The following is a 20,513-nucleotide window of genomic DNA, read 5'->3' as shown; positions in this document are numbered from 1 at the left end:
GCCAACATTTTCACTCTCCTCTTTCACTTTCACCAAGAGGCTTTTTAGTTCCTCTTCACTTTCTGCCATAAGGGTGATGTCATCAGCATATCTGAGGTTATTGATATTTCTCCCGGCAATCTTGATTCCAACTTGTGCTTCTTCCAGCCCAGCGTTTCTCATGAGGTACTCTGCATATCTAGCAGGCTTTAAAAAAAAATTTTTTTTTTAATTCATAAACACAACCTCTAAGCCCTGGAGAACTGTTCTCAAGTTCCATCAGCCATGGTCTCTGCCTGGCTGAGCACGGCCACTGAACGCAAGCAGGTGTCGGGTCTGCGGGCTGGAGGGTGGGGTCAGCCATGGAGGGAGAGTAGGAAGGACACCGTCGGATGGGACCGGCTTCCTGAGACTCCCGGGACAGCGGGACAGCAGAGAAGAGTCTCCGATGACAAGGAAGACAATTCAGGAGGGCAAGACGTCTCCTTTGAAAAGCTGACCTCACGATTTCTCCCGAGAATGCGTCAGTCGTTAGCTCTGCCCGTACCACGGCAGCGATAACCCTGAATCAAGCTACCACTGAAGAGGTGCTCGCCCTAGGATGCACTCGAGCAAAGTCGCTCAGTCGAGTCCGACTCTTTGCGACCCCATGGACGGTAGCCCTCCAGGCTCCTCTGTGTGTGGGATTTTCCAGGAGAGAAGACTGGCGTCGATTTATATTCCCTCCTCCAGGGGATCTTTCCGACCCAGGGATGGAACCCCTGTCTCCTGCATTGGCAGGGAAGTCCTTGCCACCGAGCCTCCTAAGAAGATGGGATTCCCTGGTGGCTCAGTTGGTAAAGAGTCTGCCTGCAACGTGGCAGACCCAGGTTCGATCCCTGGGTGGGGAAGACCCCTGGAGAAGGGAATGGCAATCCACTCCAGTATTCTTGCCTGGAAAATCCCATGCACGGAGGAGCCTAGTGGGGGCTACGATCCATGGGGTCGCAAAGAGTCAGACACGACAGAGCGACTTCACTTTCTTTTCTCCTAAGGAGCCCACGTGTACTAGAAACGTGGACAAAGTTTCTTTCCCTGTCGAACACTCTCCACGTAGCTGGGAAGGGACGCCAGACAGGAGGTATTTTCTTATCAGAATTCATGTCGTTCAGATTTGGACAAAATAGGACTCGGAAAAGAATAAAAAGAGAAGAGCGACCATCCCTCCCTGAATTTGTCTCTGCAACCTTCAGATGGTTCTTTAGGGAACAGACTAAAGAAGAAATTGATTCTTTTTTTCTGCCTTACATTTCCTGGGAGGAAATGTCCTGTCTCAGTAACCATGTATCCACATGAAGAAGTTATCTGGGGTGCAATTGATTTCATCGAGAAAGGGCTTTCAAAAGAAGCTTTTTATACCCTGCAAATTCCAGCCTTGAGATGGACGGAAGGATAAGGTTACAATTGCAGCTGTAAAATAAGAAAATTGAGAAGTAAAGGAGGAGTTTCTACTTTTATATTATCCTGAAAGGCGTATTTTAATCAACACAAACCATATCCAACGGCCACAGTTGACTAGAAAGAAGTCTGATAAATGCTTTATGCAAAAGCAAGGCTGAAATGCCACGAATGTGAGACGAGATCACATTTCTCAGCAGCAAGCTCTTCATCCAGGGACAAAGGTTTCAACGAACAGAAGACGAACATGAATTCATTCATTCTGGGGGGTATCAGAGGAAAAGCTGGTTCTCGCAGTTGAACAAAAGTTGCAAAATTTCAGCTCAGGAGAGAAGACCCGAAAATTAAGGAAGTGCTGTCTGCAAGGTCAAACAGACAGCTCCAATCAGCTCCTGCTGATGTCGCTTCTGACAATTAAATTAAGCATGTCACCACACAGGACACCGGGAATCCACTGAAATAATGAGTCTCTGGCATAACGTAGCGGAAAAAGCAAATTGTGGAGGACAGACACAAATCAGATAGAATCAGCAGCTACCCTGGCATCCCAGGGGAGCCCATTAATGTCTCTGGGCATCACCTCCAGAATTAACTGATTTTACGTGATAATAACTGCGGTGGACAAGAGAGCCGTTAATGATCATCATTTATATCAGCATCACCATGTCATCATTACCACTATCCCCACCGCCACCAGCAGCAGCAACAGCACCATCGTCGTCATCACTGACATTCTGTCATCAGCACCATCAGCACCATCCTCAGCTCCACCATCCTCAGCGCATCCCCACCCCCATCATCCCCATCATCCCATCATCCCCATCATGGCCACTCTGTCATCAGCACCATCATCCTCAGTCCATGGGGTCAGAAAGAGTCAGACACGACTGAGCACCTAAAACTTTCATTTTCCTTACCCTCTTAGATTAGGCAAGCACTTCTGTTTCTTATTCGAATGTTCTTTCTTTTTTTTTTTTTTTTTGGCAATCTTCTGGAAAAAGAATGGGCTTTCCTAAAACTTGATACCTCATATTGTTAAAGGCTGTGTGGTTACGGAAATTAAATTAAATCCAAGTAAAAGGTAAAGATTGTAAATTCGGTGAAAGTGAAAATGAAGTCTCTCAGCCGTGTCTGACTCTTTGTGACCCCACAGAATGTAGCCTGCAAGGCTCCTCTGTCCATGGGATTCTCCAGGCAAGAATACTGGAGTAGGGTGCCATGCCCTCATCCAGGGCATCTTCCCCACCCAGGCATCAAACCCACGTCTCTTTTACCACTCGAACTCCCACGCTTCTCTGCTGCTGCTGCTGCTGCTGCTAAGTCATGTCAGTCATGTCCGATTCTGTGCGACCCCACAGATAGCAGCCCACCAGGCTCCCCCTTCCCTGGGATTCTCCAGGCAAGAACACTGGAGTGGCTTGCCATTTCCTTCTCCAATGCATGAAAGTGAAAAGTGAAGTCACTCAGTTGTGTCTGACTCCCCGTGACCCCATCATGGACGGCAGCCTACCAGGCTCCTCCGCCTATGGGATTTTCCAGGCTCCTCTAGGGATGTCCTAACAGTGGAAATCCTACAGGACTTGTCCTCTGGGTCTGGCTTAGTTCATTCATCATCATGACTTCGAGCTTCACCCACGCAGAAGCAGGTGTCAGAATTCCCTTCCTCGTTATGGCTGATTCCCTTGTACGCATGGACCCATGTTTCATTTACTGTCTCATCCATGGATGATATTTTTTGAAGGGACCCACCACCACCATGTAACCCATAATGGTGTCTCTATGAATTTAGCAGTTAGTCGCTCAGCTCTTGGCAACCCTATGGACTGTAACCCCATGTAGCCCATCAGGCTCCTCTGTCTGTGGGGTTCTCCAGGTAAGAATACTGGAGCAGGTTGCCATTTCCGTCTCTGGAGCTTAGGATCCACTCAAATGCATCAGCCTCCCGCACACACCCAGAATTTGCTGAGCGCCGAAGAACTGATGCTTTTGAACTGTGGTGTTGGAGAAGAGTGTTGAGAGTCCCTTGGACTGACAGGAGATCAAACCAGTTAGGGTTAGTCCTGAATATTCGTTGGAAGGACTGATGCTGAAGCTGAAACTCCAATATTTGGCTACCTGATGCGAAGAGCTGACTCATTGCAAAAGACCCTGATGCTGGAAAAGATTGAAGGTGGGAGGAGAAGGGGGTGACAGAGGATGAGATGGTTGGATGGCATCACTGACTCGATGCATATCAATTTGAACAAGTTCTGGGAGATGGTGATGGACAGGGAGGCCTGGCATGCTGCAGTCCACAGGGCTGCAAAGAGCCAGACACGATTAGCGACTGAACAACTCCTAAAGGAATCTTAACATAATCTCGAGTACCATTTTATGAGCAGGTGATCGTGCAATTTGCTCCGAACGGGAGACATCTTTCTGTAGGGAGGGTTTCCACGGATAAGTCCAGCCCAGAAAACCCATGACGGGCATCATTTAGATATGGCTTGCCATCCCAGGCTGCCACGTGGACTCCTTCAGAAGGTCTCCAATGTGGATGCCTTTAAAGGCACGTCAATCAAGCACTCGAAACGAGAACCCTCCGAGGGCACGTCAGGGCAGGCGTCTGACAGGCACGCGCCCACGCCTAGGACGAGGATCAGGCAGATGGCCAAGGCAGCGATGCACCAACCCTGGAAACCCCACGGCCTGCCCTCCCTGTTCACGCCCCCGCTTATCCGCAGGCACGGAGCGGAGGACTGATGCCAATATGAGGCTGGAACAAGGGGAGAGCTGAAACCTCTCCTGAGCGTAAGCCAGCGAGTCCTAGAAGGCAGATTGCAGGCGAGGAGGGCGGTTCAGGACACACACAGGTGGGCGGCCCGTTGCCCAGACAGAGAGACCACCGCACCTGGAGCTCCAAGACGGAGGTGTGGCAACGCCCGCCTCTGAGCACGTGGCATCCTTGCCAGACCCCTTCCGGCCGGCCGGCTTCACCCAGCAGGCGAACCATGGCCCAGAAGAATCGCTCCATGTGGAACACACAGCAGAGGAGAACCGGAGGGGGTCCACTCGGAACCAGATTCCTGGAGACCTTTTCCGGGGACCTGCATTCAAACCCTTTGGACTCCTCCTCCTGCCTTTCAGAAGCTGTCTTTGGCCTTCTGAGCTCTCAATGTTGCTTAGTCACTAAGTCGAGTCTGATTCTTTGCAACCCCATGGACTGTGGCCCACCAGGCTCCTCTGTCCATGGGATTCTCCAAGGCCAGAATACTGGAGTGGGTTGCCATTTCCCTACTCCAGGCGATCTTCCCGACCCAGGGATGGAACCTGCGTCTCCTGCATTGCAGGCGGGTTATCATTAGCACCGCCTAGAAAGCCCACACACGACTATATAGAGAAGAGATACACAGCCAGGACCTATTCCATAGCACAGGGAATTCTACTCAACATTCTCTCAGAAACCAACATGGGGCAAGAACCTGAAAAGAAATACATGTATATGTATCACTGAGTCGCTGGGTTGTATCGCTGAAACTAACATGATAATCTTTAATTCTAAAACATTTTTAAGAAAGAATAGGAGGAAAGGTGTGAAATTGATCGGGAAGACCCTCTTGATGGTGAAACATGCAGAACTGTGATGGAAAGCAAGGGACGCCTTCTTCCTTTTCAAATCAAAGGACAGGGGACTTCCCTGGTGCCCCAGCAGCTGAGAGTCCGAGCTCCCCACTCCCCAAGCTGGGGGCCCGGGTTCCATCCCTGGTCAGGGAACTAGAATCCCACACGCTGCAAGAAAAGCTCCCGCACGCTTCAGCGAGGGTCCAAGATCCCGTGGGCTCCAACTAAGATCCACAGGGACAAACAAGAAATATTAAAAAAAAAAACAAAACAAAGCACAGAAACCACATTTCCTGGGATTCTCGACCAGGGAATTCCACCGTGGCTTGTGTGAGTCACCAGTGAAATGCGCAAAAGCAAAGCCGACCTTCCTGGGTTTGCTTGGAAGACTATGTCACTTATCTATTTCCATTTGAGTCCGTCTGAATAGTAGCAAACCATTTTGCTGTTTGTTTTCTAGCCCTAGGGGTTTTATTGGTATTTTAGGGGTGGCTCTTTTTTTTTTTTCCTTGATAAATTAGCACGACTGTTTGCTCCAAATGAGAGAGCTTTTCTCAGCATGTAATTACTCAAAACCAGTATCTATTTCCACTTGGGTTCATCTGAACATTGTTAAGTCATTTTCCTGTTTGTTTTGTGGAGTTGGGTTTTTTTCATTGGTATTGTGGTGTGGCGTGGGTTTTTTTTTGTTGTTGTTAAATTAGCATGACTATTTGGAGAAGGCAATGGCACCCCACTCCAGTACTCTTGCCTGGAAAAATCCCATGGGTGGAGGAGCCTCGTAGGCTGCAGTCCATGAGGTCTCTAAGAGTCGGACACGACTGAGCGACTTCACTTTCACTTTTCACTTTCATGCATTGGAGAAGGAAATGGCAACCCACTCCAGTGTTCTTGCCTGGAGAATCCCAGGGACAGGGGAGCCTGGTGGGCTGCCGTCTATGGGGTCACACAGAGTCGGACATGACTGAAATGACTTAGCAGCAGCATGACTATTTGGTCCAAATAAGAGAGGTTTTATTAGCATGTAATTACCGACAACCAATATCCATTTAGGCTTCCCTCATAGCTCAGTTGGTAAAGAATCCTCCTGCAATGCAGGAGACCCTGGTTCGATTCCTGGGTCAAGAAGATCCCCTGGAGAAGGGATAGGGTACCCACTCCAGGATTGTTGGGCTTCCCTGGTGGCTCAGTTGGCAAAGAATCCTTCTGCAATGCGGGAGACCTGGCTTCAATCCCTGGGTTGAGAAAGATGCCCCGGAGAGAAGGGAGAGGCTACCCACTCCAGTATTCTGGCCTGGAGAATCCCATACAGAGCATGGGGTCACAAAGAGTCGGACACAAGTGACTGACTTTCACTTTCACTTTCCATACCTACTTCCGTTTGGATTCCTTTGAACATTCTTAGTGGCATCTTGCTGCTTGTTTACCTCACGTTGGGGGTTTATTGGCATTTTGGGGTGGCATGGGTTTGTCTTTTTTCTTTTTTCTGGTAAGCTGTTGTTGTTCAGACACTCAGTCGTGCCTGACTGTCTGCGACCCCATGGACTGCAGCACGCCAGGCCTCCCTGGCCATCACCAACTCCCGGAGTTCACTCAAACTCACGTCCATCGAGTTGGTGATGCCATTCAGCCATCTCATCCTCTGTCGCCCCCTTCTCCTCGTGCCTTCAGTCTCTCCTGGCATCAGGGTCTTCTCCAGTGCGGGGGACAGAGGTTCAATCCCTCATCCGGGATGATCCCACGTGCCGTGGGAGACAACTAAGCCCGTGAACCACAACTTCTAGAACCTGAGCTCCAAAACAACAGAAGGCAGCGCAGAAGAAGCTGGAACTCGGCAACTAGACAGGAGCCCCCACCCGCCACAACCAGAGAAAAACCCGGAGCAGCAGCAAAGACCCAGCACGGCCAAAACACATGAATAAATAAATAACATTATTAAAAAAAAAAAAACAAGAAGCGGAAGGAGGCAGATGCACCTGCCATTAGGCACATCCAAAGAGTCCTGAGTGGACACGGGCCTCGGAGGACCCTGGGGATGGACAAGGAATGAAAACACGGCCCGATCTCACCAGGAACACTCTCCCTCATGGGGGGTACTGTGGTTGCTGCCGCCTTGCACCGGCCAAGGAGGACCAGAGGCCCTTAGAGAGATGCTCCAGAGCAGAGACATGGCCCCTCCCCGAAGCTGCTTCCATGAGCCCCACCAGGAACCCGGACCCAGAGCAAAGCAGAAGCGCCATCTGTCTGGGGGAGATCAGTCAGGTACCTTGGTCGTTGAGCGTGTCCTCTTTTATCCTCCTCACGGCCTCCTGGGCTTTGCTGTCGTTATTTCCGGCTAGAAGGGAAAGAAAGACACACGACTCAGAGGAAGAAAACCGCTCCACGTGGAACAACGTTTCCTTGAGACGGTGAACAGAGAAGCCTACCAAGTGTCTGCTTCCATTTTTGCTGTTGGGACTCGGCCAACAGCTCAGAGCAACTGTGGCTGATTCAATGTATCCGCTGAAGATACGCTTTCTCCAGCCTGCATTGGCCAAAAGCATGCTTGTCTGGGGGACTTCCATGGTGGCTCAAAGAATCCACCTGCAATGCAATCCGCCTGCAAAGATGCCCTGGAGAAGGGTGAGGCAACCCACTCCAGTGTCCTTTCGTGGAGAATCCAATGGACAGAGGAGCTGGGCGGGCTATGGTCCACGGGGTTGCAGAGAATCTGACACGACTGAGCGACTGAGCACACACACACACACACACACACACCCGTATGCATTTCTGGGGCATCCTACTTTTCATTGATTCCACACACGCGTGTCAGCTTATGGCATGAGAATCACGTTGAAGCCAAGAAGACTATGGGCCTGAAATTGTCGAAGGACATGTCCCACAGGACATAGAACTTTCAAAACCCTTGTGGTCCAGGGAACCCCTCCACTCACGGGTGGCTGGAGCTGTGAAAAGCATCAAGGACTCCACACGTTCGCTGCCTGGGTTCAATCCCTGCTGGGGGGAATCTAAGACCCCGCAAGCCACTGCACGGCCAACCAGAAAAATACACAATACAGATCAAAGGAAAGGGTTAGTCGCTCCGTTGTGTCCGACTCTCTGCGACCCTGTGGACTGTAGCCCCGCCAGGCTTCCCTGTCCTTCAGCATCTCCCAGAGTGTTGGGAGCCGGCGTGAGGACCTCCACCCGTGGCAAAGGTCATGAGGAAGGAGGCTCGACATACGAAAAGGCGGGATCGAGCCTCAGGAGTCCCCCTGGAAATCCTCGAGCATCTACCCCATAACCAGAGCCTGCCTGCTTTACTACTTTGTGCTCTCACCTACACCTCTGACTTTACGGGGGGCTGTCCCCCACCACCTCTTTCGGAGAAGGAGTTAACTTAGAGCTCCAGTTAATAATAATTCCTGGGCATGACAAGAGTGTTTTAACCTACAAACTCCTCTGAAGGTTCTCTGGCCTGCCTGACAGGCTTGTCCGGCCACATGTGATTGCTCACAGCCTCCCAACCATGAGAGGCACGAGATGCTTTAAACCTTCTAAAAATAGGTTCTTTAGAGAAGTTAGAAAACTATTAGCCTAAGTATAATGGGCTGATTAGAAATTGTATTGGTGAAGGGTTTTTCATTTGTTGAGCCAATGTTTGTTGCTAAGTCTCCACATCCCCTGCCCTTACACACATTAATGAATATATAGAAGAAATAAGTATTAACCTTTGATATTAATCACATTAGACCTTAGGCTAAGTAAATTCTTTCCTTAATTAAAACCCACTACACCCTCACCCTGTAGGAATGTAACTTTATCTGGTACCTTCGGAAGGTGGAGTCTTTTTTAAGAATAATCACCCCTGGAGAAATAAGTGTCCTGGTTGACTGACCTCTGTCACAAGGAGAGGGTCATAAATTGTCAGCAGGCCCCCCTGGCCAGAAGATGATGTAACACCCCTAAGACCTCTGTATACATTTGTATGAAGCACCTGACTTTGATAAAAGTCAGGACTGCTGACCCCGCGTGACTTTTGCATAACATCTCAGTGTATAAAAGTAGACCATGGAAAATAAAGAATTGGGATCAGTTCCTCGAAATACTGGTCTCCCCATATCTCTCTCTCTCTCTCACTCTGGCTGAGTCTCCACCTGGAGCACAGAGCCCACCAAGCTTACTAATTTTGCCTGGGCTTCTAAGATCCGACCGGGGAGGCCTCAGTGTCTCCTCTCCTTCCGGAGAACGGAAGGGCGCCTGCGGCCTACGTAAGTGATGCAAACTTCTTGTCTTGAAGTTTTATTGGTCTCCCGCGTAAACCAAGCTACTCAGCCTCTTTTCTCCACTGAATTTTCCTGCTGAGCTATCCTCATTCTATTACTCTTTATATCTCTATTTAATATCTAATTGAAGCTATTGTATCCTGATCCTCGCCGACGCCATCCCCGCTTCGAACTCTCTGGATCAGCCCGGGCTGGACCTCGGCACCAGAGTTTCTGCAAATTCCCATCCCTTGGGTCGGCGATGCCATCCAACCATCTCATCCTCTGTCACCCCCTTCTCTTCCTGCTCTCAATCTTTCCCAGCGTCAGGGTGGTAAACTCAGGGAAAACAGAAATAGTTTTAGCTCCAGCTGGAGACAGAGAAGTGAACAGTGGCAGAGGACACCTTTGGGGGAGGTGAACAAAAGGGATTTAGAAACTGCTGCCGCCCTTAGAGAAGTTCAAAGCCCCGGACATCAAGGTGACGCAGCTGCAAAAGTGATTTGCACCTCAGCCACCTTAAAGAAATCATTGTTGTGTGGTTATGACTGGTTTGCTCAGAGATTCTTCCTGCAAGCAGGGGCCAGGGGCACGAAGGGAAAGAACGCATGTCTTCCATCTCTAAACACTGGACACATCAAAGACCGCCACCTCCAAGAAAGAGAATTCATGGCTGAGTAGGGGATGTGGGCATGTATGAGCTTGCTTCCGAAATCGGCGCGATTTTTTTTTTAAGTGTATTTATTTTAAATGAAACAAAGATGAATATTTTTAACAATAAAAGAGACAACATAAGGAAGACAGACATCATAAACCATTTAGACACCTTAACGGCAAAGAAACGAAGACACATAAAGCGAAAATCAGAAGGAATGGACGGGAAAAGAAAAAAGTAAACCATCACAGTGAGACGTGCTATTAAAATGCCATCTGCTGCCAGGCTGCCTGGCGGGGTCCGGCCACGTTGGCATTGAGAGCTGGTTTAGCGGAGTCTCCAGTGAAGCAAGAAAGAAGCCCCGAGTTCCTAAAAAACACACAGGGGGTCCTGAGAGACCTGGGGTGGGGAGGGGGCAGGCAGTGAACCTGCAGCGCAGACTAGACCCAGGGCAACACACGTGCCCCCGGCAACGGAGAGCTCACTCAGAGATCAGGCAGCCACGGCAGGCAGCGTATGCCCCTGACTGTACGTACAAGCTAAAAAACACAAAAGATACAAAGGGACTCATTCACAAAAGAGACATGCACTGAAAGACATAGAAAACACACTCACTGTTACCAAAAGGGAACGGGGTTGGGAGAGAGAAACTAGCAGCTTGGAATCGGTATATATTAACTGCGATATATAAAACAGATAGCCAGCAAGGACCTGCTGTTCAGCACAGGGAGCTCTGCTCAATACTCTGTAATAACCTTATAGTTCCCTGGTGGAAGGGATAGTCAGGGAGTCTGGGATGGACATGGACACGCTGCTGTGTTTAACTTGGAGAACCAGAAAGGACCTGCTGGATAGCACAGGGAACTCTGCTCAATCCTCTGTAATAACCTTATGGTCACCAGGGGGAAGGAGGGGGGAAGCGATAGTCAGGGAGTCTGGGATGGACATGGACACACTGCTGTATTTCACATGGAGAACCAGCAAGGACCTGCTGGACAGCACAGGGCACTCTGCTCAGTGTCACGTGCCAACCGGGATGGGAGGGGAGTTTAGGGAAGAATGTGTATACATATATGCACAGCTGAGTCCCTTTGCTGCCCGCTTGAGACTATCACAACATTGTTAATCCGCTGAACCCCAATAAAAAATATTTTTGGTGTTAAAAAAAAATGTAAAGAAAAAAATCAAAACACGATACAAACGAACTTATTTGCAAAACAGAAATAGATTCAGACATAGAGAACAAACTTATGGTTAGCAAAGGGGAACGCTCAGGAGGGGTAAATTAAGAGTTTGTGATGAACATAGAGACATGACTATATTTAAAGCAGATATACAGCAAGGACCCACTGCATGGCACAGGTAACTAAATGCAGTATCTTGCAATAGCTTATCCTGGGAGAAGAGTTTGATGAAAGAAGACACAAATGCACAAACACAACTCTGGCTGCTGTTCAGCTGAATCTAAGACAGCACTGTGTACCAGTTACGTATGTGTATGCACTAACACGATTCAGTCGTGTCTGACTCTCTGCGACCCCGTGGACTGTAGGCCTCCAGGCTCCTCTGTCCATGGGATTCTCCAGGCGACAGTACTGGAGTGGGTTGCCACGCCCTTCTCCAGGGGATCGTCCCGACCCACGGATCGAACGCGGGTCTCCCGCATTGCAGGCGGGTTCTCTACGGTCTGAGCCACCAGGGAAGCCCATGCCTGACCTTAGACGGTTGCTAATGTTGCGTCTACATCTACTGGGGATCCACTGGCATATCCGGAAACACTCCCCTAAAGGAAGCAGGTCACAGACACGGTGGGTCTGCTTTGCCGTCAAGCTCTGTTCCCTGGCGGTTGTTTTTGTATAAAACAAAGCAAGGGTTCAACGGCACCAAGTCATGGGGGAAGGGCAAACTCCCGAGTTCAGATTTGCTCTGGGAAGGATGAACCCTGCTCACCAGATTATAAAGGTCTGCAGGAAGGAAGGAAAGTACCACTTGTTAGGAACAGAGGAGCCTGGTGGGCTGCAGTCCTTGGGGTCGCTAAGAGTCAGACATGACTGAGCGACTTCACTTTCTCTTTTCACTTTCATGCATTGGAGAAGGAAATGGCAACCCACTCCAGTGTTCTTGCCTGGAGAATCCCAGGGACGGGGGAGCCTTGTGGGCTGCCGTCTATGGGGTCGCACATAGTCAGACACGACTGAAATGACTTAGCAGCAGCAGCAGCAGCAGGAAGGAAGGAGAGTACCACTTGTTAGGGAAAATAAAAAAGATATTGACCCAAATTAGGGCCAGTGAACAATGGGCCTGAAGCTTAACCTGGTTCATTTCCTGCTGTAAAAAAAAAATAACTTTTATTGGAACACAAGCCCTGGTCATCGCTAGTCCATCCTAAAGGAGATCAGTCCTGAATGTTCGTTGGAAAGACTGATGCTGAAGCTGAAACTCCAATCCTTTCACCACCTGATGCAAAGAGCTGACTCATCTGAAAAGACTCTGATGCTGGGAAAGATTGAAGGTGGGAGGAGAAGGGGATGGCAGAGGGTGAGATGGTTGGATGGCATCACCGACTCGACGGACATGAGTTTGAGCAAGCTCCAACAGATGGTGAAGGACAGGGAAGGACTTGCTTTCCTGCAGTCCGTGGGGTTGCAAAGAGTCAGACATGAGTGAACAGCAACAGTTGAAAGAGGTAAAACCAGACCTATAGTACAATTTTTATCAAAACGGACAGGATAAAAAGGATTAATTACATGCAGAGGATGTCCGGGAAAATGTGATCAATATTATATTTTGTTTTGTTTTTTTCAAAGCTCATCTCCCTGTATCTTTTCTTCCAGCTGATTTAAATAGCTGCAATATTCACAAATGTAAACTGACTTGACTTGAAGTGTCTCCACTTTCCTAGCAGAAGAAAGTCCCTTCATTTCCAAAGTTGATTTAGGGACCAACTAATCTGATCTGATCTGATAAGCCACTAGGGCTTTATGGGCTTCCCTGGCGGCTCAGAGGTTAAAGCGTCTGCCTCCAGTGTGGGAAACCCGGGTTCAATCTCTGGGTTGGGAAGATCCCCTGGAGAAGGAAATGGCAACCCACTCCAGTATTCTTGCCTGAAGAATCCCATGGACGGAGGAGCTTGGTAGGCTACAGTCCACAGGGTCGCAAAGAGTCGGACACGACTGAGCGACTTCCCGTTCACTTTCATAAGCCACTAGAAAGCTTCAGAAAGAAGGGAAAATTGAGAGCGTCTTCAGTGGGCAGCTAACAGAAGATGCTTGAAATCGGCTAGGAACTGATTCCGTGACATCCCAAAGGCACATATTGAAGTCCTCACCCCCAGGACCTGAGAATCAGGCTGTATTAGGAGATGAGAGTCTTTGAAGAGGGGATGAAGCTCAAACAGGATCAGTAGGGTGAGTCTTGATCCCGTAGGACTGGGGTCCTCGTAAGAAGGGGTCAGGGCACAGAGATACACACAGGGACGGCCACGTGAGGACTCGGGGAGGAGACGGCCGTCCACGAGCACAGGAGAGAGGCCTCGGGAGGGACCAGGCCTGCCCATACCTCGCTTTCAGACTCCAGCCTCCAGGACTGCGGGAGGGTGAATGTGCGTCGTTTCACCTATCCAGTCTGTGCAGTAATTTGTTATGACAGGTCTGGGAGGCTAACCCACACTTATTGTCACATTTATTGCAGTGAGTCACAGAGGTAAAAAAAATATATGATCCACATTAAAGGAGAAGCTAGCCTTCTATCCAAAAAGAAAGAAAGAGTATCACAATCTGCTGTCTGATTCAGCTTTTCAGGTGACTGTTGACGCCTTCTGCACCTGCTGGCTCCGTTGTTTAGTTGCTAAGTCGGGTCCAACTCTTGGCAACCCCCTGAGCCCAGCAGGCTCCTCTGTCCATGGGGTTTCCCATTCGACAATAGTGGGTTGCAATTTCCTCCTCCCAGGGGTCTTCTCAACCTAGGGATCGAACCCAGGTCTCTTGCATTGGCAGGACGGTGCTCTACCACTGAGTCACTTGGGAAGCCCATAGTGGAATACGTTGTTCGGTCACTAACTCGTGTCGGACTCTTCGAGACCCCAGAGACTGCAGCCCACCAGGCTCCTCTGTCCGTGGGATTCTCCAGGCAAGAACACTGGAGTGGGTTGCCATGCCCTCCTCCGGGGCATCTTCCCAACCCAGGGATCAAACCCAGGTCTCTTGTGTCTCCTACACTGGCAGGCGGATTCTCTTAACACCGGGCCTCCTGGGAAACCCCCCTGGATCTGTAACCACACCAATATCTGCATCGCACAGAGGCAGACGACAGCGTGTCTCCCAGTCACCCTAACATGTAAGGTCCTGAACAAAGGAAACATCACCTATGATGACGTGCATGCCCAGCTTCGCCAGGTACTTGGCGGTCGAGTATCCGATGCCATCGGTCCCTCCGGTCACTATGGCAACACGTTCGGGTTGCGGAGAGAAGACTGCGGAAGAAGAAAGAAAGAAAAAGAAAACAAGGGTTAGAAGCAGAGGACGTGTCGGTCCTAATGAAGTCACAAAAGAGGGCGGGATGCCAACAGGAGCTGTGGTTTGATACGTGTGGTTTTGTTCCTGTGAGTTATTTACAGGCTCAGGATGGGAGAGGGTAACACAAGACCGTCGCCCTGACTGATGACTGCCTGGGCTTGCCAGGGGGCCCTAGGGGTAAAGCAGCCGTCGACACAGATTCTATCCCTGACTCCAGACCCCCTGGAGGAGGAAATGGCAGCCCACTGCAGCATTCTTGCCTGGAGAATCCCACAGACAGAGGAGCCTGGTGGGCTACAGTGCACGGGGTCTACAAAGAGTCGGACACGACTGCGCGGCAGAGCACACTTGCATTGTGACAGCCTGGTGTACACACCTCACAAAGCCTTGCTCAACCCCCACAGACACCTCCGCAAGAATGAACGCTGCCAACGTGATGCGCAGAAAGGGTGAGACGAGGGGTATAGCCCAGGACCCTGGGTGGGGAGTCCTGGATGAATCCTCTCGGGCCAGGCTGTCTGTGTTGTGAACTGGAGGTCTTACACACAGCGGTTGATGTTTCGACCTAAAGCTTGCTGTGTCCGATTCACGGGCAGAGAGAACACAGGTGGGGTGGTCTAGAGGGGGAGATGGGGCGGGGGAGGGAAGGGCTGGTCGCTTGGGGTTAGAGAATGCAAACTGTTATATATCGGATGGGGCAACAACAAGTTCCTACTATACAGAGCAGGGGACAGTATTCAATACCCTGTAATAACCATCACAGAAAAGGATATGTAACAAGATGTGTGTGTGTGTGTGTGTGTGTGTGTGTGTGTGGATTATATATATGGGGCTTCCCTAGTGGCTCAGATGGTAAAGAATCTGCCTGCAATGCAGGAGACCCGGGTTCAATCCCTGGGTGGGGAAGATCCCCTGGAGGAGGGCATGGCAACCCACTCCAGGATTCTTGCCTGGAGAATCCCGTGGACAGAGGAGCCTGGAGGGCTACAGTCCACGGGAGGGGGGTGGGTGCAGGTGGATGGAGGCCCAGAGTCTGGGAGCCCCTGCCAGGAAGGCACAGGGCTGAGACCTGGATGGACGGGTCACTTTGCATCTGAGCGGTAGGCTTCTAGGTGAGTGAGTTGCTATGTGTAGGAAGTGGCTGGTCCTAGGAGGTTTACTATAGGATCAACGCCGGTCAGTTCAGTTCAGTCACTCAGTCGTGTCTGACTTTTTGCGATGCCATGGACCGCAGCACGCCAGGCCTACCTGTCCATCCCCAACTCCCGGAGTCCACCCAAACCCATGTCCATTGAGTCGCTGAAGCCATCCAACCATCTCATCCTGTGTCGTCCCCTTCTCCTCCCGCCTTCAATCTTTCCCAGCATCAGGGTCTTTTCAAATGAGTCAGCTCTTCGCATCAGGGGGCCAAAGTACTGGAGCTTCACCTTCAGCATCAGTCCTGCCAGTGAACACCCAGGACTGATCTCCTCTAGGATGGGCTGGTCTCACTGATTTCCTTTAGGATCAACGTAGCAAACATGAATTTGGTATCTTCCCTGTCTCCTGTATTTTATGTTACAAAATTCCTTTTCTTCAGCAAAGTACACTTGATTTACGATATTTTTATAAGTTTCAGCGATACAACAGAGTCACCGTTTCTAAAAGCTATACTCCATTTCTCTGTGTGTTCGTCACTATCTCATGTCCGACTCTTTGCGACCCCATGGACGGTAGCCCACCAGGCTCCTCCGTCCACGGGATTCTCCAGGCAAGAGTACCGGAGTCGGTTGCCATTTCCTCCTCCAGGGGATCTTCCCAACCCAGGGGTCAAACCTGTGTCTCCTGCATTGTAGGCAGATTCTTTACCACTGACCCACCAGAGAAGCCATAATAAATACTGTTAGGACATCGAAATAGAGGCTTTGAAAACATAAAATTAGATCCATAACTCCTAAGACACATCTAAATAGACTCCAAGACGAAAAATACTAAACACTGAAAATATTCAAAGAATGCAAAAATGTACCTTTAACCTCAGACCAGGAAACTCTTTGCTAATTCTAAGGCAAAACACCAATTTCACTCCAAAAAAAAAAAAAAATGTACATTGTTGACCAAAAAAAAAAAAAAAAATACCAAGGGCTTAAGAATCTGTGCTTCCATTCCAGGGAACAAAGGTTCAATCCTTGCTCAGGGAACTAAGATCCCACATGCCTGGCAGCAGGGCCCCCTAAAATTAATTATTTAAAATAAATGTGTACAAAAACACCATAAGCAAAATCAGACAGAAACGATGAACTGGGACAAAGTCTGCAACTCTCGTTGCATTCAAAGAAGTATTTTCCTAAAATGCAAAGAGTTCTGAAAAGCCAAGAAATAAAAGTCTCTACAGAGAAGAAGGACAAAAGCGTCTGTTGACATAAAAACATATTTAAGAAACTTCCCTGGTGGTGCACTGATTAAGACTTCGCCTTCCAATACAGGGGTTGTGGGTTTGATCCCTGGTCAGGGGGCTAAGTTCCCACCTTAGGTGTTGGGGGCCAGAGTGAGGTACTCCGCCCGTGACAAAGGTCATGAGGAAGGAGGCTCGACATACGCAAAGGCAGGATCGAGCCTCAGGAGTCCCCCTGGAAATCCTCAAGCATCTACCCCCATAACCAGAGCCTGCCTACTTTACTACTTTGTGCTCTTACCTACACCTCTGACTTTACGGGGGGCTGTCCCCCACCACCTCTTTCGGAGAAGGAGTTAACCTAGAGCTCCAGTCAATAAAAACTCTTGGGTGTGACAAGAGTGTTTTAACCTACAAACTCCTCTGAAGGTTCTCTGGCCTGCCTGACAGGCTTGTTCGGCCCCATGTGATTGCTCACAGCCTCCCAACCGTGAGAGGCACGAGATGCTTTAAACCTTCTAAAAACAGGCTCCTTAGAAAAGTTAGAAAACTATTAGTATAAGTATAATGGGCTGATTAGAAATTGTATTGGTGAAGGGTTTTTCATTTGTTGAGCCAATGTTTTGTTGCTAAGTCTCCATATCCCCTGCCCTTACACACATTAATGAATATATAGAAGGAATAAGTATTAACCTTTGATATTAATCACGTTAGACCTTAGGCTAAGTAAATTCTTTCCTTAACTAAGACCCACTACACCCTCACCCTGCAGGAATGTAACTTTATTTGGGTGGCGTCTGTTTTGAGAATAATCAGCCCTGGAGAAATAAGTGTCCTGACTGACTGACCGCTGTCACAAGCCGAGGGTCGTAAGTTGTCAGCAGGGCCCCCTGGCCAGAAGATGATGTAACACCCCTAAGACCTCTGTATACATTTGTATGAAGCACCTGACTTTGATAAAAGTCAGGACTGCTGACCCCGCGTGACTTTTGCATAACATCTCAGTGTATAAAAGTAGACCATGGAAAATAAAGAATTGGGATCAGTTTCTCGAAATACTGGTCTCCCCATGTCGCTCTCTCTCTCACTCTGGTTGAGTCTCCATCTGGAGCGCGGAACCCACCATGCTTACTAATTTTGCCTGGGCTTCTAAGATCCGACCGGGGAGGCCTCAGTGTCTCCTCTCCTTCGGGAGAACGGAAGGACGCCTGCGGCCTATGTAAGTGGTGCAAACTTCTTGTTTTGAAGTTTTATTGGTCTCCCGCGTAAACCAAGCTACTCAGCCTCTTTTCTCCACTGAATTTTCCTACTGAGCTATCCTTATTCTATTACTCTTTATATCTTTAATTAATATTTAATTAAGCTATTGTATCCTGATCTTCGCCTATGCCGTCTCTCCTTCGAATACCCTGGATCAGCCGGGGCTGGTCCTCGGCACTTAGGGTCAAGACATCAAAACTTAAATTAGAAACAATACTGCAACAAATTCAACAAAGATTTAAAAACAAAAACTTGTGACCACCCCCCCATGGACTGCAGCCACCAGGCTCCTCTGTCCATGGGATTCTCCAGGCAAGAATACTGGAGTGGGTTGCCTCCTCCAGATCTTCCTGACCCAGGGATCAAACCCGCGTCTCTTACATCTCGTGCACTGCAGACATATTCTTTAATGCTTGAGCCATCGGGAAAGCCCCAGAAACAATACTGTAACAAAATCAGTAAACACTTAAAAAAAAGCTTAAGACAAACAGTATTATAACAAACACAATGAAGTGAAGTGAAAGTCACTCAGTCGTGTCTGACTCTTTGCAACCCCATGGACTGACTATACAGTCCACTGAATTCTGCAGGTCAGAATACTGGAGTGAGTAGCCTTTCCCTTCTCCATGGGAATCTTCCCAACCCCAGGGATCGAACCCAGGTCTCCCTCATTGCAGGCAGATTCTTTACCATCTGAGCCACCAGGGAAGCCCAAGAATACTGGAGTGGGTAGCCTTTTCCAGGGGATCTTCCCAACCCAGGAATCGAACCGGGGTCTCCTGCATTGCAGGAGGATTCTTTACCAACTGAGATATCAGGGAAGCCCAAAACAAATACAGTAAAGGCTTTAAAACAATAAAAATATATTTTAAAAATTCTAAATGCCTAAAAAATAAAAAACAAAAAAATACTGAAATGGCCCTTCAAATCACAGGTCCAACTTCACACCCAGTGAGGGACATGTTAATAGCTAATGAAAACTGCAAGGTACCATCTGACCCAGCAGGTTGGTGAGAGTTCAAAGACTTCAACATCACGTTCTCCGGTGTGGCCACGGGGACAACGCTCTGACCCACAAAGTGGATAGGAGTGCAAAACGCCTCAGTCCCCGTTGGGGAAAACTCTGTAATATCTACCCCAGTTACATGTGATTCTATCGTTTGATCTTGCAAAGTCACTTCTAGGAATCGGCTGTGAAGAGGCCAGGTCAGGTGCCAACTCAGAGCTCTTTGCAACAGCACTGCGTCTCCACGCAGAAACCATGTATCAGCCAGCTGGCGTTGTAGTCGTTCGCTCTCCAAGTCGTGTCTGACTCTCTGTGACCCCACGGACCGTCATGAATTTACAAAGATTAAACCCTACACATTCTTGCAAGAGCTTTGTATTTTTAAACTCCCTTTTTGAGGTCTTTGACCCATTGAGAGTTGATGTAAGGGTCTATTCATAATAGTGGAGTATGTGGTATTCTGTTTAGTCGCTCAGTCGTGTCTGATTCTATGCGACCCCGTGGACTGTAGCTAGCCAGGCTCCTCTGTCCATGGGTTTCTCTAGGTTTGTGTCCAACTCTTACGACCTCGTGGATGGCAGCCCACCAGGCTCCTCTGTCCATGGGTTTCTGTAGGTTTGTGTCCGACCCTTGTGACCCCATGGATGGCAGCCCACCAGGCTCCTCTGTCCATGGGATTCTCCAGGCCAGAATCCTGGACTGGGTTGCCATGCCCTCCTCCAGGACAGCTTCCCGACGCAGGGATCACACCCAAGTCTTACGTCTCCAGGGCTCTGTAAATTCAGGATGCTAACCTGACCCCAACGGCGCCAGCTGCCCATCCCGGACGGAAGCGTACCAGCCGCCCTGTCAAAGCTCTCACCTGCTCCTCTAATTCTAAAACCATTCAGTTTTGCAGCCTCCTGGTCCGACACTGCAAGAGACAACTGCTTGCCCCAGGGTTTGGGTCTGGACAGCCAGGCGCTCATGAAGAAAGGCAACCGTGGGTTCCCAGCTGGCTCAGAGGTAAAGGACTGGCCGGGCCAAGGCAGGAGACACGGGTTCCAGCCCTTACCTGGGGACGATCTCACACGCCACAGGGGCAACAACTGTGCTCCAGGACCTGGAACCCACAACTCCTGAAGCCCGTGTTCCACAAACCAGGAAGTCACCGCATTGATAAGTCCACACACTCCAACTAGACACCAGCCCCCTCTCTCTGCAACGAGAGAAAGCCCACGTGTAGCAACCAAGACCCAGCACAGCCAAAAGTAAATCAATCAATAAAAAGCAATTAAAAAAAAAAAAAAGGCAGTTCAGATCTTGGCAAACGAACGGTTGGCGAAGGCATAGCATTTGCACAGCACGCCGAGCGCTCCCTTGCCAGCTATGTTTAGACGCTCTGCGGTCATGCTTCTGTCTAACTCGGAGGGCTGACCTCACGGCTCGGGGATGGGCAGCAGCT

General features: G+C 49.4%; 1 protein-coding gene across 8 annotated transcripts in view; it reads right to left on the bottom strand.

Annotated features, from left to right (window-relative positions):
- The window catches only part of DHRSX (dehydrogenase/reductase X-linked), a 263,342-nt gene that overhangs the window by 207,399 nt on the left and 35,430 nt on the right, over nucleotides 1-20,513 (bottom strand). For all 8 annotated transcript variants that reach the window (XR_009734803.1, XR_009734804.1, XR_009734802.1 and 5 more), the window contains exons 2-3: nucleotides 14,279-14,386; nucleotides 7,283-7,351 (exon numbers count right to left, since the gene is read on the bottom strand). Coding sequence is in view for 3 of the 8 variants with exons in the window: in XM_061408286.1 (XP_061264270.1) it covers nucleotides 7,283-7,351; nucleotides 14,279-14,386 (177 nt within the window). In the remaining 5 variants the exon portion in view is untranslated. The remainder of the gene's footprint in view (nucleotides 1-7,282; nucleotides 7,352-14,278; nucleotides 14,387-20,513) is intronic.

The sequence above is a fragment of the Bos javanicus genome, chromosome X (genome assembly GCF_032452875.1).
Source record: "Bos javanicus breed banteng chromosome X, ARS-OSU_banteng_1.0, whole genome shotgun sequence".
NCBI classification, from domain to species: domain Eukaryota; kingdom Metazoa; phylum Chordata; class Mammalia; order Artiodactyla; family Bovidae; genus Bos; species Bos javanicus.
This window is presented reverse-complemented; position numbering and strand designations above follow the sequence as displayed.